Source organism: Chamaea fasciata, unplaced genomic scaffold (genome assembly GCF_029207755.1).
Source record: "Chamaea fasciata isolate MVZ Bird 193981 ecotype frontalis unplaced genomic scaffold, bChaFas1.0.hap1 SCAF_2, whole genome shotgun sequence".
Classification (NCBI taxonomy): domain Eukaryota; kingdom Metazoa; phylum Chordata; class Aves; order Passeriformes; family Sylviidae; genus Chamaea; species Chamaea fasciata.
Window position 1 is genome coordinate 1536306 of NW_027094087.1, and position 24678 is coordinate 1560983.

General features: G+C 50.3%; 1 protein-coding gene across 4 annotated transcripts in view; it reads left to right on the forward strand.

Moving 5' to 3' along the window:
• The window catches only part of GDPD5 (glycerophosphodiester phosphodiesterase domain containing 5), a 102642-nt gene extending 80970 nt beyond the window's left edge, over positions 1 to 21672 (forward strand). For 3 of the 4 annotated variants that reach the window (XM_066207618.1, XM_066207623.1, XM_066207613.1), the window contains exons 8-17: positions 1175 to 1320; positions 4749 to 4831; positions 7712 to 7862; positions 8281 to 8499; positions 9143 to 9300; positions 11154 to 11301; positions 12228 to 12310; positions 13485 to 13499; positions 16749 to 16861; positions 18571 to 21672. In XM_066207618.1, the coding sequence (XP_066063715.1) occupies positions 1175 to 1320; positions 4749 to 4831; positions 7712 to 7862; positions 8281 to 8499; positions 9143 to 9300; positions 11154 to 11301; positions 12228 to 12310; positions 13485 to 13499; positions 16749 to 16861; positions 18571 to 18686 (1232 nt within the window). In that variant the 3' untranslated portion in view covers positions 18687 to 21672. The remainder of the gene's footprint in view (positions 1 to 1174; positions 1321 to 4748; positions 4832 to 7711; positions 7863 to 8280; positions 8500 to 9142; positions 9301 to 11153; positions 11302 to 12227; positions 12311 to 13484; positions 13500 to 16748; positions 16862 to 18570) is intronic. The other variant, XM_066207628.1, reaches the window with a different exon arrangement.
• Positions 21673 to 24678: the final 3006 nt, after the last annotated feature.

Consider the following 24678-nt stretch of genomic DNA (forward strand, 5'->3'; position numbering starts at 1 on the left):
GTGACTGACATCTCTGCCAGGGAGGAGGAAAAAATCCCTGGCAGAGTTCCTGGAGTTACTTTCTGCCTTGTGGGAACATGTGTGAATGAGCCTATTAGATGCTGGGAGCAAAAAGGAGACTGTTTATGAGTGAAACCAGATCAGTTGTGGCCAGGAGCAGAGCTGGGCTGTTCTGTCCTTCCCTTAAAAAAAAACCCAAACATAAACCAAAACAACCCAACAAAACACCACCTTCTTTATCTTGCATCCATTGCAAATATTTGTTTTAAGGGAATTGGTTTTGAGTTGGGGTTTTGTTTTTTGTTTTTTTTTTTGGAGGTTATCCCTTGAGCTCCAAAGCCTTAATGAGCTTGCAAAATAAATAATGACTAAAAAATTAAAAATTACAAGTCTTTTGCTGTAACATACGTGGTTTCAAGTGGCTCCAGATACCTTAGGAGTTCAAAGGTGCCTGATGGTTTTTATCAGGAGCACACATCTGTGGGGCACAGGGGGTGATTCTGTTCCTCTGTCAGCACCTTCCAAAGATTCCCAGGGAGCCTGGGCTTGGTGGGAAGTCACTGATGGATGGAATTGGGTGGCTGATGAGTGGCATGGGAGGCAGTACTGCTCATCTGGCCCCCAGCACTGCAGCTTCCTCACAGCCCAGGGATTTCTTTAAACATCTCCAGCTTGATCAGTAAAACATTTTTCTGGTGCAAATCTCAGGGCAGAAGCAGCTGCATTGGGTGGTGCTGGTGAACCACCAATATAAACTTTAAATGCACTGACGTGGTGCCGTGGCTTATTTTTAGCTATGTGTGACCGGTGAATTATTTCTCTTGTCAGGCAGGGCAAAATTTGGTGCTGTCCCACCCAAAGGGTGGAAATGCCAACAGTGTTTTGAGCCTCATTCCCGGGGGTTTGAGCAATTCACTTCACTTATTGTTTCCCCAATACAGAACGAAGTGAAAACCTCCTTCAGGGTTTGATTTATTATTATTTTTTTTTTTTTTACAGAGGATGTTTTTCCCTGAACACAGAGCTCTGCTCTTACACTGGAGGCACTGACTGATCAGTGTGTCCTCTGGAGGAAGACAGAGGTGCCTTACCTGTGCCGCTGTGTAGCGTGAGGAGGTCAGGGCCAGCATTTTCACCATCTCTTTGTCTCTCTCTCTCTCTCTCTCCGTGCCAGCTTCCCAGATGCTGATGTTCACTGCGTACCTGGCAGTTGTAGTTGCACTTTACCTCGTCCCCCTGTCCATCTCGTCCCCCTGCATCATGGAGAAGGCAGCCCTGGGACCCAAGCCAGCCATCCTGGGCCACCGTGGGGCACCCATGGTGAGTACTGACCCTGAGCCCTGCGCACAGGGTGCTGCTGGACCTGGCAGTGTCCAGGGAATGGACACAACGAACGCAGTTTGGAGGCACCCTTTCTGCCTCTGGGATTGCTGTGGAAGTAAAGCAGGGCTGGAACCCAGAGTCAAGTGACAAATCGGATGTTTGAGATACAAACAAAAGGGCAATTTTTGCCTCGCCCGGGCTGGTTTGTGCCATTGCTTTATTTTGGCTGCTGGTATTGCAAAGAGTTGTGGAATCCTTCCCTTCATCTTCTCTTAGGTACCCAAACGCTGCCACCATCCATTTGGGACGGCTTTTATTCTTCAGGCTTCTAAAGAGCTTTGATTTGTGCTGCTTGTGCAGGTGAAATCGAGAAGCATTTGCTCTGCTGCACGCCTTCTTTACATATTAAAAATAAGAGCAGTTAACCTTGCTGCTGGCCTGATTGATAGCAGCAAACACTCACAATAAACATCTTCTGCCAGAGCAGGAGAAAGGCTTGTCTGGGAAATAAATCTGTGTCAGGTCAGGTCGTCTTTCATTAAATCAAGCTTCAGCTTTCTTGTGTGGGCAGTACAATAATGAGCTCTCATCTCCTGCATCTAGTTATTAAATCCCTAATGGCTTTTGCTCATGAGTTTATCCTCTTGTCCATTGTAGGGTTGTTCTTTTTTGTTTTTTTCCTGTTTGTTTTGTGCTCTTTCACTTCCTTTCGGTCCGGCTGAGGAATTTACTGCAGATTCGGCTCACAGAATCCCAGAACGGTTTTGGTGGGAAGGGACCTTGAAGAGCACGGAGTTCTGAGCCCCTGCCATGGGCAGGGTTAGTTGCGGATGCTCTCTGAAATATGGGGATTGAAGATAGGTTTTACTTAATGTTTTAAGCAGAACTCTCGTGTTACTCCCCTGGCATGATGGGTCCCTAATGCTGAAATCCAAAGGACTGGCAGATCCCACAATAAGCCCCACACAGGGAACTTCCAGAGGGCGTTGTTTTACGCAACAGGAAAATTCCATTTCTCAGGTATCACTTTAATCCTGCCTTGTGGGTTGGTTTTGTTTTTGGTCCAGTTCATGGCTCACAAGGAAATGAATACTGGAAAGGAGGGCTAAAGAGGAAAAAAAAATCAATAAAAAATAAATTTAAATGGTGGCCATATTTCCAAAAGGACAAGAAAATACCCTTAAATCTTGTTGATGAAACAAAAGATCAGATCCTTTAGTGCTTAATCACAGAATCCCAGAGTGGTTTGGGCTGAAGGGGACCTTAAAAACCTCCTTGTTCCAAGCCCTTGCCATGGCCAGGGACACTTTCTCCTAGACCAACCAGAGGTTTGCAGTGCCTGCAATTAGTTTGGAATAAAATTTGGTTCTTCTGTCCAGGCTTCTTCATTAACCTCCCCAACAAACGATGCCATGAGTTTCTTTTTTAAGCTCTGGCTAATTAAAGGAAGAAGACAACGTGGTGATGTCCAGCTGCAGCCAGGTCGTGCTGCTCCAACACAGTTTCATAATCTTCTTTAAGGAAGGGTCCCCAGAGCTCCTGACTCTGTTTGAATTGCATTTGCAATGGATTTCTAAGCTCAAAAATAACCAAGATTAGTTCATTCACGGTAATTTTCTAGAAATTACTTGCTGTGTCTCTGCAGCAGGAAGAAATGAATAGCAGCCTGATTTTTGCAGGGGATGAGTCTCTCAAGCCAAGCACAGGGAGGAGGAAGAGCGTCTAGAAATCCTGTGCTGGGTCTGTCTGGCTCTTCAGTGGCGTGGGCATGGTTTAAAAAGACAGGAGGTTTGGAAATCATTGCTTTGTGCCCCAAGGTTTCTGTCCCTTAAGGAATTGGTTGTATCCCTTGTTACAAACCTTGGATTTAGGTTTTAGACACAGCATGCCTGAATACGTTGTACCAAGCAGGTATCCCTTAAAAAAAAACCTGGAGAGAAACAGAGTGAAGCACAAGCAGAAAGATTGCGCATTTTGGTTTTTTAGTTACAGCAGTTTGGCTGTAAAGCCTTTTGTTAAAAAAATTGCATTAATCTCAGCAGTTCATTCCTGTACCAGCAGCTTTGTAGGAGAGGTTTGCGTGGCAGGGGTGGTGCAGAAGCCAAAGCTGAAGTGCGGAGAGAGGATCGCCTCGCAGGGTTACCCTGCAGAAACCTGAGCGGCTTGGGAAGGGGCACTCGAGCTGGTGACGGCCACCCAAGGCCATCTGAGCAAGCCTGGCTGGGCTTCTCCAGCTCCTTGTGGCTGCTGCTCTCTGCTGACAGCTCCGGGAATGTGTGTGGAGAGCAACTCTCGGAGCCCGACCTTGGGTGACCCAGTGCCGCCTCTGTCCTCGCCTCAACAAGTCTGGCTTTGACTGGGAGCTGTTTTAGGGAGATAATGTGGCTCTGTGCGGCCTTTGTTGAGCAGACATAAAAATGAACTTGTATTGATGTGCGGCTGGAGCCAGAGGAATTGGGTGCTGAGATACCGGAGCTGGGTGAAGGCTGGTGCTGACGTTTGCTCTGATTATTTTACCCCAAAGCTCTGCTGACCCTGAAGCCTGTGAAGTGATCAGAAAACAAATGTCACTTGCAGCCACTCTGAAGTGCTCAAAAAAGCTTTATGTTTATTTTTGTTATTTTATTATTGGATTTTGCTTGCATGGTGCAATTAGGCCTTTGCCCTTAATTATTCCTCTTTGCGGCGCCTGAGTAAATCATGGGGATGTGAATGCTCATTGTGTCCCGATGGAACTGAGCCTGGTGATGGAAAAACAGGGTGTTACAGGTGCTCTAAACCGGAATTTAAAAAAAGGAAAAAAAAATTTTCAAAAATAACTTTGTTTTGATGTGATTCTGTGCAGAAAACCAGCCAGGTTTTCTTCCTGTAGTTATCAATTTTAATCTTTTTTTCTGGCCTGCCTGTTGTTGTTTCATGGGTGTTTTGGGAGCAGCTACACTGTACTGCTTTTGTAGAACAGCAAAGTATTTGTCTTCACACCATTTTTATTTCAAACCCTAATTCCGTTGCCATCTGCTCCATTCAGCAGGGAGGAATTTCAAATAAAATCTGAGTCCTTCTCTCTGGTAGCCACAGGGATAAGTTTTCTGGGCTGAAGGCTATTTTTTTAATTGTTGGTATGACTAACTAGAACGTCTGTTGTTAGAGAAACTGATTTTCAGACTAATAGCTGACTTTATGGAATGAGTAGAAGTGGAGGTAAAATGTATCTTACACAATGTGTGGTCTAAGTTGTTTTCTAAGGTACGGAAGAGACAGGAATTTTTGGGCACAGACAGATGTGGCATAATAACATTTTGGGTCCCTGATATCTCCAAACCCTTCTCCCAGCATCCTTGCTGACACAGCTTTGTAAACTTCCCTCGTGCCACTGATCTCTCACTGCTTTTTTATTTTTTTTTCCCCCCATGTTTTCCTGACAGCTGGCACCAGAGAACACTCTGATGTCCTTCCAGAAGGCGGTGGAGCAGAAGGTGTACGGAGTCCAGGCTGATGTGGTGCTGAGGTAGGTCAGTGTGCTGGCTCCTCTGAGCCTGCCTGGGGATAATCCAAGCCAGGAGTGGCCCAGCATATCCAGCGTCTGCTCATTGCAGCTTTTTCCCACTGGGAAGGGCTGTCCCGGTGAGCTCATCCAGTAACTCCTGCCTGTCTCTGCCACATGCTGCTGATTATTTCACTGAGGTGACGGTGAAAGGTGGGCTTGTCCAAAGGAACCTGGATCTTTGACATCCTCATTTGCAAGAAGGCCGTAGTTTATCCAACTAGAGCCTGTTTTATTCCAGTAAAGCACAGCCTGGCCTTGGGAAGAGACAGGGCTGCTTAAATGTGACTTCTTCTGGGACACCCCAGGTGCAGGCAGAGCAGAGATTCCAATTTGACTTTGCTGCACAAGAGAGTTTTCACCAACCTTGAAAAACCACCCCGAGAATACACCAGGAGGAAGCCCTTCCTTCTCCTCTTCCTCTCCCTGCCGTGGCATTAATCTTCAGGGAAGGAGGAACCTGGTGACTGTCAGAAAGTCATTCCTTGCTGGCAAATGTCAGGCTGAGTGGACAAGACCAGTCAGAATTTAGAGGAGGTTATTTCCAGAGCTGTGCTTTGTTCCAGGAGTGTGATAGTTCCTTAATATTCCTTAATATCCCTGCTCTCAGTTTGTTCCAGTACCACTTATAAAAGCACAAGAAAGACTCAAAGCAGATATTTTATTTTTTTCCCCTCTCTGCTTTGGAGGTTTGTGTTGATGGACAGATATTTTTGCCTGGTAGAAGGAAGTTTTATTTTTAATTGCTTGCTTTTTACTTTGCAAATTTTTTTTGGAGAGAAGATGATTTAAAAATTGAAGGAATTTCTTCCCATTGGTGAGTGTGGAAGGTCACTGTGGAAGGATGGAGTATGAATTGGGATGTATGTTACACAATTCTCGTTTTTTCCAAATTCAGTTCATCAGCTGTTGTGAGGGGACAAGTTCTTGAGTGTCCAGCTCCCAGATGAGCACTTGGCTCATGTGGCTGAATCCATTAACCCTGGCCAAGGAGAAAGGTGGGCTTTGGGAGGAGGAGAGCTGGGAAAGCTCCAAGATCCTTCCCCATTGCCCTCATCAGCCATCCCAGAGGAGCACTCCAGGCTTAGACAATGCCCTTGATGGCCCAAGTTCCTGAGCCTTCTCCAAGACACCCAGGTGCCTTCAGCAAGAGAGGATTCCATTGACCTTCCGACTGAAAAGTGGGATATTGGTGCAGCTGGCAGCACACTCGGGAAGGGTTTGCAGCACAACACCCCTTGCTGTCCTTATCCTTCGGGAAGATGCTCTTTGTACCTGTGGCTGCTTGGGTCCATCCCTCCTGGAATATTTCCGTGTTCTTCTAGAAGTGTCTCAGCACGGGTGGGCAGCTTGGACACTCACTCAGAGCCATCACATCCTGCTCCATACCCGTCCCACATCCCAAACCAGCTGGAAAGCCGGCTTTGCTCCGGAGTTGCTGCCCGTTCCCCTCCCTCATCTCTTCTTCTAAAGCTCTGATTCCTGTCTCTGAGTTCCTGCTGCAAACCCGGCCCTGCCAAGACACTGTGGTTAGCCCTGGGTGGTGCTGGGTGACTCCCTGAGGGAAGGATTGGAAAGGAGGGAGCAAATGTCAAGTGCCCCATAGGATTTCTGCACCGTGGTTAAGGCTCAGCAGTGCTCTGCTCTTCTGTGAGATGTTAAACTCGAGCTCCTGGCACTTCTAAACACTCCGCACTCATCATTCGGCTGTTGCTTAGCTTTTTTAAATTTTATTTTTAACTGTATTTATTAAACCCTTTCCGGCTGCAGCAGCGTGGGATTGCCGTGTCAGCGGGTTGCTTTGGGCTGGGGGAAGGAGTTGGCACAGCACAGGCCAGAAATAGCAAATAAAGATGCCAGTGACCTTTGTGAGAAGGGACTTGTGAGGGCAGTGGTAAAGCTGAGGCAACGTTTGCTCCATCATCTAAAACTGGGTTTCGTTTTCCCTCTGGGAAACAGCTCTGGGTTCCCTCCTAATTCAAATGGGATTTGTCATTTCACCCCATCAGACTTTTCCTGAGTCTCCTGTTTCGAGCATGGGCTCCTTGCTTTGGAAAATGTCACTGCTATCAGGCTGGCTGCCCTGGCTTTGTCCTGGTTTCTGGGTGCAGACGACTGCTCCCCTGCCTTTGATAAAAACTGTCACTCTACCCTGTGTGGTTTTACCACTGATCTAGTCACAGAAAATTGAGTGGAAGAAAGTTTAAAGAGTTTTTTTATGCTTTCCGGAATCATTATTCTGTAATATCCAGACGACTTTAAAACCCCAGGGCATGGATTTGGCTGCTTAGTTCCATCTGAGAGGTGTGGGCTTTTTTCCTTTTTTTATCCGTGAGCTTAACTCACGTGGGCATGAAACCAGTTTTCAATTGGAGAAGGCAATTTCAGAGCATTTTTGGTAGTTTGGAGGCCTTGCACCTTGCTGAAAGCCTGATGTTCGCATGTAGTCTGAGAGGCTTTGAAAACTTCCCTCCTGATCTGCTGTGAACGGTTTGAGGAGAGTTCGTGTGTGTCTGTGCATCCAGGGAAACCTCTGTTGGTTTTGGGAGCTGCAGAAGCTGAGGAAGGAAGCTTTGATGAGCACTCAGGGTGGGTGTTCTTGTCGAAGCCGGCTGAGTTGGAAATTTTGGAGGGGATAATGGGGAGAGAAGTGGATGAGGGACGGACAGCGTTACGTCAGTGTAGGAGTGGCTGCCAACACCCAGCAGGTGTCTAAGAGAGATTTTCCTCTTGAGGAAACTGGGGGGAATTTTTAGGCTGGTTGAGACCTCTCTCCAGTGAGAGAGGCTGGAGTGGGAAGGGGAATTTCTCCTCCATCACCTGTAACAGGGTCTGTGTTTGCAGCTACGATGGGGTGCCCTTTCTGATGCACGACAAGACTCTCAGGAGAACAACCAACGTGGAGGAGGTGTTTCCAGAGCGGGCCTACGAGCACTCCTCCATGTTCAACTGGACTGACCTGGAAAAGCTCAACGCTGGGGAGTGGTTCCTGCAGGTGGGCACCGTGCAGCCGTGGCATCACAGCTAATGCCCGGCTCCTCTTTGAGGGTGGAAGGTGTAGATCCATCTCCTCGGTGGTGTGGTGCCGCTGGACCGAGTGTGCACGGATCACGTTTAGTTCTGCCTCTAGTAAACTTAGGCTTGGTCTAAGCCATGTTGTCTTTCTGTGCCTCTTCTGGAAGAAGGGGCCTCAAGCCTGGCTGACACCACAGAGAACTTCAACACCCTCAGGAGGGTGAATCTGATTATATAAAAAAGACAGAAAAAAACCCAGCCTGTTATGCCCTGTTCCCCTTTTTTGAAATTTAATTTTGGGACAAACATCTTTACAAAGAAAAAGCAAAATGTCAGCCTTTGCAAGTGGGGGAGTCTGGGCTTTGTGGCAGTAATCCTGGGATGTGCTTTGCTTTCAGAACGACCCTTTCTGGACAGCGGGGTCTCTCTCCAGGGCTGACTACTTGGAGGCTGCCAACCAGTCAGTCTGCAAGCTGGAAGATATGCTGGAGGTCATCAAGGACAACACATCCCTCATCCTGAACTTCCAGGACCTGCCAGCAGCTCATCCCTACTACAGCACTTACATCAACATCACCCTGGAAACCATCCTGGCGTCGGGAATTCGGCAGCAGGCTGTGAGTTCCGTGGGGTTGGGGACATTTCCAAGATGAATCCGTGGGGTTGGGGACGTTTCCATGAATCCTTGTGTGTCTCCAGTGGGGCATCACTGGGAGTTGTACCAGGGGTCACAGAGGTTGGAATGGAGCCCCTGGTACAGCTCAGGAGAGGGTCTCTCTGGGTATAAGGAAACTGGTTCTCCCTCCTTTTTTTTTTTTAAGCCCTCACTAAGGCCACAACACAGATGGAGTTGAAGAGCGAGAGAAAAGTGGTTGAAGCACAGATGTGGGGATGTGAAGCGGGATTTCTCCCTCAGCTTTTTGGTTCCCTGCTGAAAATGCACGTGGCTGCTTCTGTGCTGCTCTGATGCTTTGGTAGATGAGTGCCACTGGGTTACTAAGACCAGGCTGGTTGGGGCTTGGAGCAGCCTGGCCTAGAGAAAGGGGTTGGAATGAGATGACTTTAAAGGTCCCTTTCTACCCAAACCACTCTGTGATTCAATGATGCGCTTCACCTCTCGCAGCTGAGCACGAGCTGTTGATTTGCCATGCTTCGGGACCATGGTGTGAGCTCAGGGAATCCCACACCCTGGGCTGGAGTATTCCCAGGTTTGGGAGCCACGTTTGCCATAACCTGCGCCCTGTCTGGCTCCCCCCACAGGTGATGTGGCTGCCAGACACGGAGAGGCAGCTGGTCAGACAGGTTGCTCCGGGTTTCCAGCAGACCTCTGGCCTCAAGCTGGACGCAGAGCGCCTGAGGGAGAAGGGCATCGTGAAGCTCAACCTGCGGTACACCAAGGTCACCAACGAGGATGTCAGGTACTGCCCTCTGTGAGAGCCCCCAGCAGCCCTTCCTGAGCGTCCCAGCCTGGCTGGCTTGCACAGAGGGATCTTTCCAGATGGATTTGCTCTTGAAAGCTTGAGCTGTGCGAGCTTTTCCCAACCCGTCATCCGGAATCCAGGCTGTTTCTGGGAGTGCACAGCTGCCTCTGACATCTCTACATGCTGTCTCAGGAGATGATGAGCCTCTTTGAAATACAAATGGATGAATTGGCTGATTCTTATTACACTCGCAGCTCTGGGAAAAAGTGAAGGCCTTTCACACTGAGTTCCCTCCGAGTGCTGCTTCATCCTCATTAGCAGCTGCCCTTTGCTTCCGTTTGTCTGCTCCAGAGCTGCTAGCAGGGAATTTTGATTAGCCCGAAGTCTGGATGTGCTTTCAGAAACTTCCCTTTGCAGAAAGACAAACTCCTGTCCTGTGTCACCTGTTTAGACTGATCAGCTCTTCTCTGTAATGCCCCTGGCACAGCAAGGGGTTCCTGTCCTGCCTGAGCCTGTGATGTGAACCGTGTGGTGTTTTAGCTCCCAGCTTTGCCCCTTTCTCAGGGAGGGCAGATCATTTCTAGTAGGGCTTTTCTGGATTTTAAAATTGAAATTAAATGGGTTTGCAGGCAAGAAATATCTCCAAAGGAGCTGTCTGGCTGCATGTTGGAGCTGAAGTAGGGAAGAGCTGAGCCTGCAGCTGTTTGAGAGCGTGGCCCTGTTTGGGGTGATCCAGCTGGGTCTTCCCATGGCTGCCAGCACCCAGTCCAGCTCCTCAGCCTTAAAACCAAGGTTGTGCTTTACCTGCAGGATAACTCCCTGCTTTATTTTACCTCCAGTTTGCTCTGTCCCATGGAGAGGGCTCTGTGCCGCTCACTCCTCTATCCCAGTTTATCAGCCCCAATCTCCCATCAATCCCACCGGAGCTGTCTCCAGAATAACAGCCGTCACCTGAATGTTTCTTGAACCCTGTGGTGCCCGGTCAAACGTTGCTGTATCCCTGGTTTAACACAGTTGTCCCCATGCTCCTCACATCCAGCACCTGGATGCAACATTGCTGCAACCACCCCTGCCCTGGAGAACCCCTCTGGGAGCACCCTTTGGAGTTCCTGTTGTGAGCTGGGAGGTGTCCATGTCTTGCACTGTGACCTTCCACCCCAGAGTGTGAAATTGCAGGGATTAATCTGTGCTGCCCGTGTGAGGGAGATTATTGATGCTTCTGCTTCACAGATAAGGAAACTGAGCAATTCATGTGAATTATCTGGGTACCAGGTAATTGCCAGTGCTTGGTTTGCTGCTGGCAGCTCCTGGACCCCAGCTGGCAGTTTTATCTGGGAAGTTCATTGGAAACTTTTCCTTTTTAGTTCCTTTTCTATTTTAGTTCATTGGAAAGTGACCTCAGGAGACTGGAAGCTGTATCTCTGCAATTGTCCCCCAAAACAAGGGCATGGAAGTTGTAGGCATTGATGCTGGAGACAGCTCTGTCAGTGTTTAATTAAGCAAATTGCCCCTGAAACGTTACAGGCGTCTGAGGCAGATGCTAATTTCGCATCAGCATGATGAGACGGTTGTTCCAGAAAAAACACACCATGTCCATCATTCCTGGGGAAGCATCTGAGATGGTCTGTGGCCTGTGCCAGACAGCTGCCAAGAGGTGAGGAAAGCCGTCAGGGTCACACCATTGGCTTGCAGTGCCCTCGGGTGGCTCACAGAGCGCCCGCTGTTAAAAACCCCTATTATTCCACACAATTCAAACCAAACGAGCCCAGCTGTGACTGATGGCAGGAGCTCTCCTGCGGGAGATGAGGTCTGGTGGGGTCCTGCGGGTCACCCTGTGCGTGCCTTGGCAGGGACTACAGCACGGCCAACCTGAGTGTGAACCTGTACACGGTGAACGAGCCCTGGCTCTTCTCCATCCTGTGGTGCGCCGGCGTCCCCTCGGTCACCTCGGACAGCTCCCACGTCCTCCGCAAGGTGCCTTCCCCCATCTGGCTCATGGTAAGCACCCCCTGGGAGCCCCTGGCGGGAGGAAATGCCCTGGGTGGGTGCAGAGGGGGAGAGCTTTTCCAGGGAGGTTCGGTTGGGGCTTGAGGGGTTTTCCCCTCCTCTGTACGGCTGAGCCCTGAGATGGGAATGAATTGATGTTCCCATCACAAAATCCCATCGGTTTGGGTGGGATCCTTGAGGATTGCGTTGCATTCCCTGTTTAAGCCACATGATTTTCCCTGTTTGAGGGAAGAACACCTTTGCAGACCTGCTGAGAAGCTGTTAAGAGTTGCAGGAGAAGCAGGCACGCAGGGGAACCAGCAAACCAGGCCTCAGTGTCTTGGCCAAGTTGTAAAATCAGGTTTTTGCCAGTTCCGAATCCCAAACGGAAGACAGGTTTTACCTCTGGCTACCCCAGAGCTGGACAAGAATAAGTAGAGACCCAGTGATGATGGTTCAGCTGGGCTCAGCTGGTGTGATGACCACTTAGATTGGCAGCTGGAACCAGACGTGCCAGTGCCTGAAAGGGCAGAAATCACACTTACAGCATGGGGCTGTGCCTGAAAGGTCCCATCTGCACTAGAAATGGACCCTGCACGGATGTATTTCCCTGTTTTCCCCCTGACCTGGATTGCCAAACAGCATCTTGCCCTCACCCTGAGGTACACTGAGACAGGAAACTTTCAGCCCAGAGAGCTCTGAGGAAATGTCAGCGCACGAAAGGAGGGGGAGTTTCAAACTGTTCCTGTTTGCAGTTTTCCCTGATAGTTTTGGATGACAGCCTGGCATTAGGAAGGTCATAAATATTGTGATTTATACCTAACCCCTGCAGCTCTGTGCTTTTCTTGCTCCTTGCTGGTAACTCCAGCCACGTGTGGTCTCCCTGTGATTGCACAAACCCAAATGTTGAAGGTCTGCTTCTGTTTTGTGTCTTGCAGCCTCCAGACGAGTACCACCTGATCTGGATCACATCTGATCTCATTTCATTTCTCGTAATTGTAGGAGTTTTTATATTCCAGAAGTAAGTTTGTTAACAGCTCTGCTCTTGTGTATTTGTGACCTGTGTTTTTGTCCAGACTGTCGGGTGGAGGTGGGAGAGAGGAGTACCCTGAGCCTCAGTTCTTGGATTGCAGTAGCAGGGGAAATCTTTATTAAAAAATCCTTGCAAACAATAATCCCACTCCCAAAGGGGGATGGAGAATTGGATGCACCTTTTAAGAACGAGAGGTCACAAATCAGTAGTGGCAGATGCCTTGTTGGCTCCTAAAATAATGTGGAAGAGAAACTGTAAATGCTGTAGGGAAATGGATGTTGAGAAAGACATTGCAGTGCTTTAAAGGAAGAAAAGGAGAGGGACTGTGAGATTCCACCATTACAGTGTTCAAAAAGAACGTGTTACACTTTTCTTAAATCAGTTTGTTCCTGATTGGATGTAGAAATATTAGGGAATCATGGAATGGTTTGGGTTGGAAGGGACCTTAAAGATCATTTCGTTCCAACGCCCCTGCCATAGGCAGGGAATTAGCATGGGAAACGTCATGATCCTGCAAATCAAATCAGTTGCTTGGTTAGAAAGAAGGAGGAGAAACTCTGCTCCAGAGGTTGGACTTCTCTGCAGCAAAGGGCTTGCTCTGCCAAGAGCCTTGTGCAGGGCAGACCCCTTTCCCTGATGTTCCAGTTTCTCCACCACGTGAGAGAATTGCTGGCAGGGTTGAGGAGATGTCAAAACCAAATCAGAGCAGAGCTGCCCAAGTACCACCTGCTGATGTGATCCAGCTCTGGGGAATGGGGCTTGGCATTTGGCCTTCAGTGTCATGGTTGGTTTTTTTGGTGTGTTTTTGGCTGATTGGTTTGGTTGTTTTGGGGTTTTTTTTCCCCCAAGTCGTTTTTTTGGGGCAAAGCAGAGCTGCTTCCTTCATGCAAGGATGAGGGGGCGGGTGGGAGCAGAGGCACTGCTTCGATGTGCTCGTCCTCTGTCCTCTGCGTGGCTTCTCTCTCCTCCGCAGCCGTGGTAGGGACTGCTCCTGCTCTTCCGCTCCAGCCCCAGGGACAGGATCTCCAGAGGGGAAACACCAACTGTAATGACTTCTAACTAACCTCTTTTTTGCCTCTTTGCCTTGTTTATTTTCTTACTGCTCTGACTGTTGTGCATGTTCCTCCTCTTTCTCTCTCTGCTGCATTCTGGCATCTCACAGCTATCACATGATCAGGTAATTCTGGTGCTTTCCTCCTCTTTCTCTTTTTCATTCAACCTTCCTTTCTCTCTTTCTTTCTCCCTCTCTGCTATGGCTTCACTGCAGATGGACAGGGTAGGAGGCAGCTTTTGTGATGCTTTCCAACATCTGGCTTCAGGAGGGCACCGTGCGGGTGTGAACACTGCACAGTCCGTAGCCATGAGAGCACCATGGAAGTCTGATGCTGAAGCCAGTGGATGTTTTGAAGGCAATCTGACCTTCTGTCACAATGATCTAAGTCACTGGGCCTTTCAAAGCAGCCCAATTCTGAGGTCCCGGGGCACGTTGTAATCGGGAGATTCCCAGAGAATGTAATGCTTTCTCTGTGGAAATAACCCCATGCAAAACATCCCCTTCCTGCCCGTACTCACCAGAGATGTTTGAGACCAGCCTCCATCCTAAAGAAAATCACGGGGTCTATTCAATTATGTGAAGCAGCACTTCTCTAATTAATTCTGTGAGTTAATGGGGCTGCTAACTGGGAAGGCTTGGCTCATCAATCGCTGCCCTCAGCGCTTGGGATCTTCCCGAGCTGCGCCACTGTGAAACTGGAAACAGAGTGCGAAAACACAGAGCACTGCAGCAGGGGAGGGAATCGAGCCTGGGGCGCGCTGGATTTGAGGCGCCATCAGTCAGGATCCCAGATTTCCCCTGGTTTCGGCCCTTCCCTCTCCAGTCATTCCCACCCCTTTGGAGGGAAGCGCTGTCCCTTGTCTGCACTAAAGCCTGCGCCGCGTCCCTACTCGGAGCGGACTCTCCACGTGTTCCCTTCTCCATTGCTCCAGCTCTGTGCCCTGGGGTTGTATTCCTGAGGATTTGGTGCCTCGGGGTCAAGGTTGGCCCCTGCAGGTGTCCATGAGGTGCTTCGGCGTTGTGGGGCCGGGCTGAGCCCTCCCGGGGGTGCAGGGAGGTCGGGTGGTGTCCCCCTGGCTCGTGGATGTGGAGGAGCTGGGCAGGCTTTAGGCAGGAGCAGGCACAGGAGGGGGACTCTGAGCAGCTGGCTTGGCTCTGTGCTTGCTCCATCTTACCACCTCAGTGCCGATCAACCCCATTTTCTCCTCGACCCGCCCCTCTCCCACCCCCCTTTCCATGGCATTGAGCATCTCCCCTCCCACGCCAGGGTCTGGCCGTGGCCCTAACCCGGTGTATGCTGTCTCTGTGTTGTTGTCCCAGTATTTTTTAGTCCGTTCCCACCCCGTGTCCGTCTGGTCTGCTCTGACGCCAGCCTCCCAGAACAGGACCTTCCTGCTGTCTCTCTGGCCTTTTTGCACGCTGCTGTCCCAAACCTGGTCCATCACCACAGAGTCCGAGGGGGTAGGAGAGGTGCTATTTTCTATTCAACCAGCTTTTTGGAGAGCCTGAGGCTTTCTGAGCGCAGCACAGGGCGTTTCACGTGGCGCCGGTCGGAGTTGCATCGTGCTTAAATGTACTGGTGGCTCTGCTGAGAGGGTATTTCAAAGCAGCACCTGAAAGGTGGGGTGGCCTGGCTCAGTCAGGGCAGTGCACCCCTGGGAGAGGAGCCATCGTCTCCTCGTGCGTCTTTTGCCACCCTGGGTGTGCCCGCAGCCAGGAGATGGAGAGCACAGAGCAGTGCTTGTTCCTCTTGGCAGCAGGAGAAAAGCCCTTGGTCCCCGCACACGTTTGAGGCTGGGCTCTCTGTGCCTCAGAATGACTGACGCCTGTCCTCCATGGGATAGCTGGGGTCAGGGGGTAAGACGGCACTTTGGGCCACAGAGTTGATGCTGAAAATCCCGGTGTGGTGGGCAAAGAAAAGACCTGCACCAAGGCTTGTGTTTTGGCCCTGATTTAGAACTTAAGGAGGGTCTTACCCTGGGAGATCCTGCAATCACATTGGCCTTAGTGGGATCTGCCTGCGGGGGACACCAAGGCCAAAAATACCTTCTTCCAGGTCAGAGTGGCTCGGTTTACATGACGATGATAGAAGAAAAAGAGAAAAAAAATTAAATTTTGTTTTATACTTTAATGTCTTTGCCTCCTTGTGCTTCCTCTGCATTGCTTCTGTCCGTGGGTGTGTGAGTTGTGTCATGTTGCCATCCCACCCCTTCTTTTCTGTGTAGCCTCCATCTGTACCCTGGTCAAAGCCTGATTCAGGTCACCCAGTGTCAAGCACTGGGCTTTGGGAAGGGGGTGGAAACCCTACAAAACTGACACCAGCCACGTTTTCCTGGGAAAAAAAAAATACTGCAGAACCTCTTTTGTGGATGTTGATTTGTCAGGCTGATGGCCATAGACCCAGGCTGGAGATTTGTGGGCTCCCCAAATCTTCTGCCCCTGGGGCTGGGTAAGGGGTCAGAAATTGAAGAGAAGGTGATTGCTTTGATCACCTTCTCTTGTGTGGGTGATCCACTAGATGGTGCCAGCAGATCAGAAGCCTCATAAGCCACCCTAAATCCCTGCTGTTTCTTCATCGAATAGTTTTAGGGCATCCCTGGCTCTGGCAGGGGAGAGTGGGATGTACTGATGGGTCAGTGGGGTGTGGGCTATGAAAGCCTGGCCTAAACATCATCCCCTTGTGGTGGGATCTTGGGAACAGCTGCCAGGCCGTGTTTTTCCCTATTCCAGCAGCCCACCTTCCCCTCCTAGTGAGGGCCTGCCACAGGGCTGCTCTCCGTGTCCCCAGGTGCCACATCCACAGGGCTGTTAAATCCCTCCAAGGATGGATACTCTACCTCTGTCCTAGGCAGCTGTGCCAGGGCTGGAGAGCCCTTTAGGGGAAGGAATATTTCCTAGACCAAATCCAAACCTCCCTTGACACCATCTGAGGCCAGTTCCTTGCTGTGTCTCAGGTTGGAAATGTTAAATTGTCTCTGAGCTCTCTTCTCCCCCAAGCCTGACCGTGGCGCTCGGTGAGGGAAAACTTGTGGTGTCTTTACTTGGCTGCTTCTCTTATTCTGTTCCCTCTAAAAGTTTAAACACCTCCATCTCCTTTATACAACTGGAGAGGGCTGTGGGACAGCTGCAGCCCTTGGGGAAATTGGTTCAGGGATTTGTGAACCCTGATCACAAATTCCTGGGTCTAATTCCTGGGTGGAATTAGGGTGCTCAAGGTGGTTGAAGGTGCCTGACGTAACACACTCATCTCTGACCATCCTCCTGCCGCGTGGGGTTGTGTAGGTGCAAGGGGGCAAAGGGACTCTGTGGCCTCTTGCACTGAGGGTGCTCCTGTGTCCGGAGAGTCCCTGAGATCCTGCTCCTGTCTTGCAGGTGGCGCCTGGGAAGCATCAGGACCTACAACCCGGAGCAGATCATGCTCAGCGCTGCCGTCCGCCGCTCCAGCCAGGACGTCAAGATCATGAAGGAGAAGCTGATCTTCTCAGGTAGGCGTGGGCTGGAATTCTGGAAATTTAGATTTTAAGGTTTTAGCGTTTAGTGATGTATGGGGCAAGGTGGAGGATTTTGGGCGTTGTCTGAGTCCTTCTTCGTGGGTTTGGGTGGTTTTCTGTAACTGGTTAATAAAGTCCGCATTGTGGACTTCAAGTGGTTAGTTATTGGGTTTAAGGTAAAAATAATTGAGGTGGCATTTCATAATTGGATGGATTGTCCTTGAGAAGACCTTGCAGAGATAGAGAGGTGCTCCATTTTGCACCATGTTAACTAGAACTCAGTTGTTAACTGCAGAACTCACGGCTTGTGAGACTGCGCTAGAGATAAGGATTAAAAAACAGCGAGTCCGAACACAAAACCATGACTCCCGTGTATTAATCCTTGACACAAAGAAGAGAAGAAGACAAGAAAACCAACAGGGATGGGGCTGGTGGGTCCCTCCCTCAGCTGTCACCTTGCTGAGGGAGGAGCTGCTCTTGATTCAGGGCTCTTTTCCTGCTCTGGGTCAGGGGACTCACTGACCTTGTGCACAGCACGCGTGGGATATGGGCATGGCTCGTGGGGGTTGGAATGGGATGATCCTTCAGGTCCTTTCCAACCCAAACCTGTGATTCTGTGGCCCATCCCAAACGGGTTCAGCTCTGAGCACTGATATGCTCAGAAATCCTGCTTTAATAGAATTTAGCTTCCTGGGTTATCCCATCTTACGCTGTCCCACATCCTCCCCACTGGCCAGTGCCAACAGCCATAAAAGCCACTAATAATGGCACATGTGACCACAAATTTGGTGACGGGTTTGGGCTAGACCTGGGATTCAGTGGCATTAGAGGTTGTGGCATTCCTGATGTCCTTGTGCTCCTCCCAGAGTTTATTTCTGTTGGAACACATTAGCAACCACATGCCACCTCTAAGGAAGATAGCAAAACTGTGAGCAAAGATGGAAATGTTTGGCTTTAAAAGGTTAAATGTGGTGCATGAAGCTGGAAAACTCACCTTTGAAGGAATGTGAATATAATCCCCCCCTGCCCCCTGAGCTTTGTTATGGGTTTTCTTTTTTTGTATTTAGGGTCTGGAGATGCCCAGCAGGGATCAGGGTTTAGTGCACTGTGCACAGACAGAGCAAAAAGGCAACTTTGCTCGTTGTGTGAAATGCCAGCCAGAGGTGCTGAAAATCAGGTATAAATCCAGGGAACCCAGACAAGGAAAGCAGCTTGGCACAGCAGAATTAAGCTTCCCTAACGTGTCCCAGACATAAAATCCCTTAGAGCTGGGGGGTGCAGATTGAAGTTTTGTGCCTCTGAAACAAAGATTCCTGCCTTGGCTGGATGTTTTACCATTAAGACATTGGTGGGTGCAGGTTTCTCCTGGTGAAACCAGCGACTGGAGGGAGTCAGTCCTTTCCCAGGATTTGGGTAGGGATTAGGTTCAGGCGCTTTGTGCCACTCTCCCACAGGTGACTTGCTCAGCCTGTGACAATGACATCAGGTGTAGGGAGTAGATCCAGCTCGGCCTCTGGCGGTGGCAGAGGATTCTGAAGGGCTGAAATGCAGAGCTGAGCTCCAAACCGGAGGCAGATCCTGTTCAGAGCTGGTTGTGAGTGTGCAGCGTCCCTAATTCCCCGCAGGATGCCACGTGCTGGGATTGCATGGCTGCAGCGGGGAAGCTCGTGTGGTGACATCCCTGCTTTCTGTGCCCTTCCCAGAGATCAACAACGGCGTGGAGCCCTCGGACGAGCTGTCCTTCTGCTCCGAGAACGGCTTTGCCAACGAGCTGGTGACGCCCACGGATCCCCGGGACAGCAAACTCCGCATCAGCTGAGGGCTCTGCGGAGCTGCGGCAGCGAGAGCCGTGCTCTCCTGCTTCCCCGGGATGGGAACCTCTGAGGAACTGCTGGTCGGGCAGAAACCCCGTCCCACTCCCCACCACTGGCTGCTCCACCTCCCTGGTTGTGAGGCTGGGGGGCTTCTTTTTGTAAATATGTAGAAAATTTGGAAATTTTTTTGTCCTTTTTTTTTTTTTTTTGAGTGTATTTTTTTTTTCCAGGGCATGAGTGGAAATTCCGTGTTCATTAAATCCTTCACCTTATTTCACCTCCACCTTCACCAGCTTCAAAGGCTGAAGTTCTTTGAATCTTGATGTGAGAGCCTGTGTCCCCTTGGGGGATTTTGGGAGCATGTGTGTCCCCTTTCTGCCCCTCTCCCTAATCCAGTCCTTCCCCTGCCGCAGCGACTGTGTAGCTGAATGTTGTGATGTTCTTGTGAAGTGTTGATTTTGTTCTGATTTCTTTTCTTTTGTTCCTCCCCTCGTTCCCCTTTTCCTGGGCAGCGCAAGTGTAGCTGTGATTCAACAGGAGGCTGTTGGGAGGAGAGAAGCTTGCCTAGGAGAGGAATTCACGCTGCTCTTCCCTGCTGAAGTCCAGAGCCAGGGAAGGGCTTGCACTGGCTCAGTCACTTGGGCACCTGCCTGCTCCTTGTCCCATGCCCCTTCCCCAAGGCCTGGATGCTCGATGGGGAATGGCTTTCTTGGAATGTCCTGCCAGAGTTCTGAAATCTGAGCATTGGCAGCAGTTTTTGACTTATTTTTTTTCCCCCTCCTTTTTTTCTCTCTCTTCTCCCCAAGCTGGGCTCTGCTGGGAGCCCGGATGGCCCGTGACAAGCAATGCCATGGACACCAGCCCTGCTGGGATCTGGATGAAGTGCCTGCCACTCCAAGTGGCATTTGCAGTGGCCCCTTGCTTCCCTTCTGGAAGAGCAGGTGGTGGTGCAGCGGGAGCTTCCCCCTCTCTGGGCCGTGGGTGAAGAAGCTGTAAATAGTCTGGAAGGCGAAGCAGCCCCGGGATATAATTTATTCCTGCAAGGAGACCTTTGCTGCTTGCTGCAAAAGCGGGATTTCTAAAGCTGCACGTTGGTGTCCTCCAAAGGGGAGTGATGGTCCTGCAGCAGATGCTGATGGGCCCTGGAGGCAGAGGCTCCCAACAGCAAGTCTCCAATGCTTTAACCCAAAATCTTAGACCAGAGGTTAAAAGTTTAAAAAGGGTAAAAAATAAAAAAAAAATAGAGGAGAAGGCAGTCTGGGGAGTGCTGATATACATCACGTTCCACACCCAAAGCCGTGAGGGGAACAGCCCCGAGCAGTTTGTTGTTGTTTTGGAACTGCTCTGTCCTTTTAAGCTGAAATCCAGTGGCATTTTGAAACCCTGAAGTTTGGGCTTAGTAAGAGTTGAGGGCAAAAGTGGCTGACTTAACTCTGTGAAAAAAACCACGTTGATAATGACAATGCGAATTTTGATGCTCTAAAAAGCACCACCTGAAATCAAGAGTTTATTCCTTTACATCTTTGTTCCCCGGTTTGGTTCTCCACGTCCTTTTGGCACCGCTGAAACCTCGAGATCCTTTCGTGACAGATTGCTGTTTCCCAACAAATCCGGTGCATTTTTGTGTCCGCTCTGTGAGGAGGAAAACCAGGTTTTCATGGAGGAAGCTTAGTGCCAAGCCAGAGGTGACACCCAAGCTTAGCTAATAACCTGGTGTGGCTGAAGATTTTTATTACAGTTATGTGCCTATATGCAAACACATATACATATATATGCATATAATTTATTATGCCAGCTGTTAGGATTTAATTTAAGTGCAGCTGTGTTTGATGTTCTTAAACTCCTTTGAGTCGATGGATTAAGGAAGAATCCAAACTTCTGAAGTTCTTCCTAACTTAAAACATAACTCCAGCTTTTCTTGATTTAATGCAAAACTCATGAAGAAGAACCCGAGGACTCTGAGACCCAGAACACACACAAAAAGTCTAAGTCAGTCATTTGGGTTTAAAATAGGATTTTAAGCCAATTTGGAAAATTTCATGGTGGTGGCAAACAGCTCCACACACTTTGGTGTCTGCAAGTTTGGTTCAGGTCCCAGACTCTGGATCCCAGACTTCAGAACCCCCCAATATTTAATGGTGCCAACACTCCTGTTTCTTTAATGATTTTAAAGACATTTTAAACTCTTTAATAATTTTAAAATTCTTTAGTAGCAATTAAACTCTGTTTAATATCAGAACATCCAGAGTGAGGCACTCAGTGGCCACGTTCAGTGTGTCCATCTCCCCAGGGCCGAAGGAATTTGGGGTTCATGCCCAGCAGGAGATGCTCTGGATGCTCTCCCAGTGCTGGCTGCCAGTTTTTACCCCGTGCTGGTGTTTATTGACCATCTGAGCTGGCACAAAGGACAGAGGTGATCCGCAGTGCCAGGGCACTCTCAGGGTGGGGAGGTCTGGGTGCTCAGACTCTGTGCTTGTGGGAATTTGGGAATTTAAGCACTGCATGTCTCCTCTCACAGCTGACCTGGCTGGAAACCCGCTCTGCCTTTTTTAGGGGATTAATTTCAGCAGCAGCTTCCAGCCCAGTGCCCTCCCCGAGCCGGCTCAGGGGCCACACTGCAGCTCCCCGGCGCACCGTGGTGATCCCGCATGGAATCGCAGGAGGATGCTTTGGCTTGGGAGGGGCCTTGAAGATAGTGGAATCTAGTGGAACCCACGGGCAGGGACATCTTCCACTGTCCCAGGCTGCTCCAAGCCCCGTCCAGCCTGGCCTTGGTCACTTCCAGGGATCCAGGGGCAGTCACAGCTTCTCTGGCACCCTGTGCCAGGGCCTCCCCACCCTCACAGCCAGGAATTGCTTCCTTAGAATCCATTCTAAATCTACTTTTTTTATTTTTTTTTTCTCTGTGTGGAGCCATTCCCCCTCGTCCTGTCCCTCCAGGCCTTACAGCTGTTGTCCACTTCATGCCACAAATAAATGCATTTGTTTGTATTCCCCTGCCCTGCTGAGTTATGATTTTTTAAGGCAACTGTGTGAAAACCAAATCATTTTTATCCTGGAAATCAGGGCAAAAGGACACTTTGGGAATGTCGGTAGCTCCCCATCCTATTCCAGGTCACCCAAGGAATAGCAGAATGCATCCTGTTCCAGCTGCAGGAGCCACATGGCAACCTGGCTTCACAGGAAAATCAGAATCACCAGGGGAGAACAAAATCCAGGGAAGGGCTGAAAGGAGGGGAAAGCAGATGGGGAGAGGGAAATAAAGACAAAAGCAACTGGGGAAAAGGCCAAGAGTACAGCTCCAGAAATCCCAGTGTCCAGAACAGCCCAGGTTTTCTGAATCTTTAGATGAGACACATCCAGCAGAAGGGTTGTGCTGGCCAGGGCTGCTTGGTGTGGAGGCACAGGGCAGAAACTCTGCCCTAAACCTTCCAGGATAAATTCCTGCCCTGAGGTTATTCGATATTTGCCTCAGTGGGGCTGCCCTGGGCCATGCCGTGCACTGTTGCTCACAGCTCTCAGATGGAACAAATGGAGAGCAGGAGCAAGGAACTGCCACAGAATCCTGTTCTACACTTGGGACAGAGAACTCAGGGAAATGCTGAAATCCCAACCGTGGCACTGGGTGGAGAAAAACCCCTGTCCAGCATTGGAAAAATGCGTTTGGAGGAAGCAAACAGCCCAAGGAGCAGGGTGGGCTGCACACATGGCTGTGTGCAGTGCACAGAGCAGAAAGGAGAAGTGGGTTTAATCACTCTCCTCTCAGCACAGAGGTCTGTGAATCCAGGACTGAAATCTGCGGTTTCACAGCTCACAGTAACTGCAGTGTTTGTGTTATCCTGCCCCAATCCCCCTCCAAGTGATAAAGGACAAACAGAGCTGGGTATGTCTGTGGACGAAATTAAACTTGCTAAACTATAACTCTCCTGGTGGGCCAAACTCTTCTGTTCCTAAAGTCATGACAGTGTGTTTATCTAGGACTAAAAACATGGGGCGACTATTTTTTTATTTGTTTAGATTTTTTTTAAAATTATTTGTTTTACACACAAAAGGACCTAGACCCTTTGAATTTCCTAGAATGCAAGCGGCAAGGTATGTGTCAAATTTAGGTGTAAAACCATGTCCCCTGCAGGGACACCTTCCACTGGACCAGGTTGCCCCAAACCTCATCCAGCCTGGCCTTGGACCCTTCCAGGGATGGGATTCTGGGATTCTGTGACTGCCTGCTGGATCATTCTGACTCCTGCCCCACACACTGTTCTTTTCCTCACAGAGTTCAGGATTCACTTCCCCAAATTCCCTCATTTCCAGCACATTTGTTCCTGGTTCTCCAACAGCTCCCCGCTGGCACTGGCAGGGGACAAGCCCAGTGTCAGTGATGGAATCTGATTCTCACTTGGGCTTTCTGGAGTGAAATGGAAGCCAAACTTACACTTGGGAAGCACAGAAAGGGACCCACCGTGGTGAAATTAGCATGAGAATGTTAAAAAAGAAGTTCTTCTGCTCCAAGACAACCACAACCTGCCAATTGACATATTAACAGCATAACTTGGTGCTCGGGAAGATTAAAAAAACCTGCAATCTTTAGCCAGATGCAAAGAATTAATGACAGCAAGTGAAAGGATGCTGTGAAGAGCACAAAGCCAGCCCTGAATATTCTGAAGGAATGCTGTTGTCAGGCAGGCGTGAGTGTGTGAGAGAAAGAATTGTTTTGCTGTTGCAGGCTTTAGAGAGAGCCCGGACGGATCTCGAGGGCGGGCTGTCCCTTTGCGGCGTCCAGAGCGGATCGAAAGGATCAAATGGAGCACAGGCGGCCACACCATCGAGTCCCGCCTGCGGCCGATCCCCCCTCGTGGGGCTCTTGGGTGTCCCCGGGAGAGCCCGGGGCTCCCATCGGCCCGGGAAGCCCGGCAGGGAGCGCTCGGGCTCCCGCATCCTTCGCCCCACGCGTGGAGTCGGCGCCGCCGGGCCGCGCTGAGCCCCGGGGGAGGGCGGCGGCGTGTGGGGCAAGGTCTGCCGGGCTCCGGGGGGGCGTCCTGCCCCCGGCCCCTCTGGATCCGCCGCGGAGACTCCAAAGGCGGGAGCGCTGCCGTTTGGGAGCCGGAGCGCTGATGAGCCCGTCCCGTGTGTCACCTGGCGATCGGCTGAGCCCGCAGCCGGAGCGGGTCCCGCATCAGCGCGGTTACTCCGGCTGCTGCTGCCGCAGGGACGGGTGAGTCTGCGCTTTCCGCTTTGGAAGCGCCTTTTTGGCACAAACGTGTCGGGGTTGTCGCCGCAGTTGCCGCGAGCTCTCGGTGTTTGTTGCGGTGGTTGTCGTTGGAGCGAAGAGGAATGTTTTACGAGAGCGGGAGTGCCGAAGGGAGCTGTGCGGTGTGTTCCTGGCCGCACGGGTAGCGTTTGGTCGCGATCACGCCTCGTCAGTCTCCCCGCAGCAGCGGGGTTTGTTCTGGGGGCAGGGAGGGGCCGTGGGGAGCAGCAGCCCCGGCACAGACCCGGGTGGGGCTGGCTGCCCCGGCCCAGCACCAAAGGAGAAGTTTACACGGATTGCCCGGAGAGCCGGGCCGTGTTTGAACAGAATCCCCTTTGGTCTCGGTGCCCCTCTCCCCTCGGCACTGCGGGCTGCCTGTATTTATTTGTCTCAAAGCCTGTCTGCGTCGCCGGTAGGGACACGAGAGAACCACACTCACCCGACAGGTTGAAGTGAGGAAAGAAAAAAGGCCGTTTGTTGTCGGTTCGGGGTTTAAATAGGATTTGGAGTTTGGTCTGGGATTGGAGGACGAAGGGGGTACTCCTCTGACCCCAGTGGTTATCTTAGAAGTCTATTACACACTGGTGTGTGAAAACAATCTACTTGTTTATGTTACATCTGTGAGAAACTCCACTAAAAATACGTAAACAGTCATCAGAAGGCTGAAAATCAAAACAACACGTCTGCGTCCCCCCTCTGCTCGAATGAAGTGTTTGCTAAGCCGTTGTTTTGACCGTAAATATATTCCC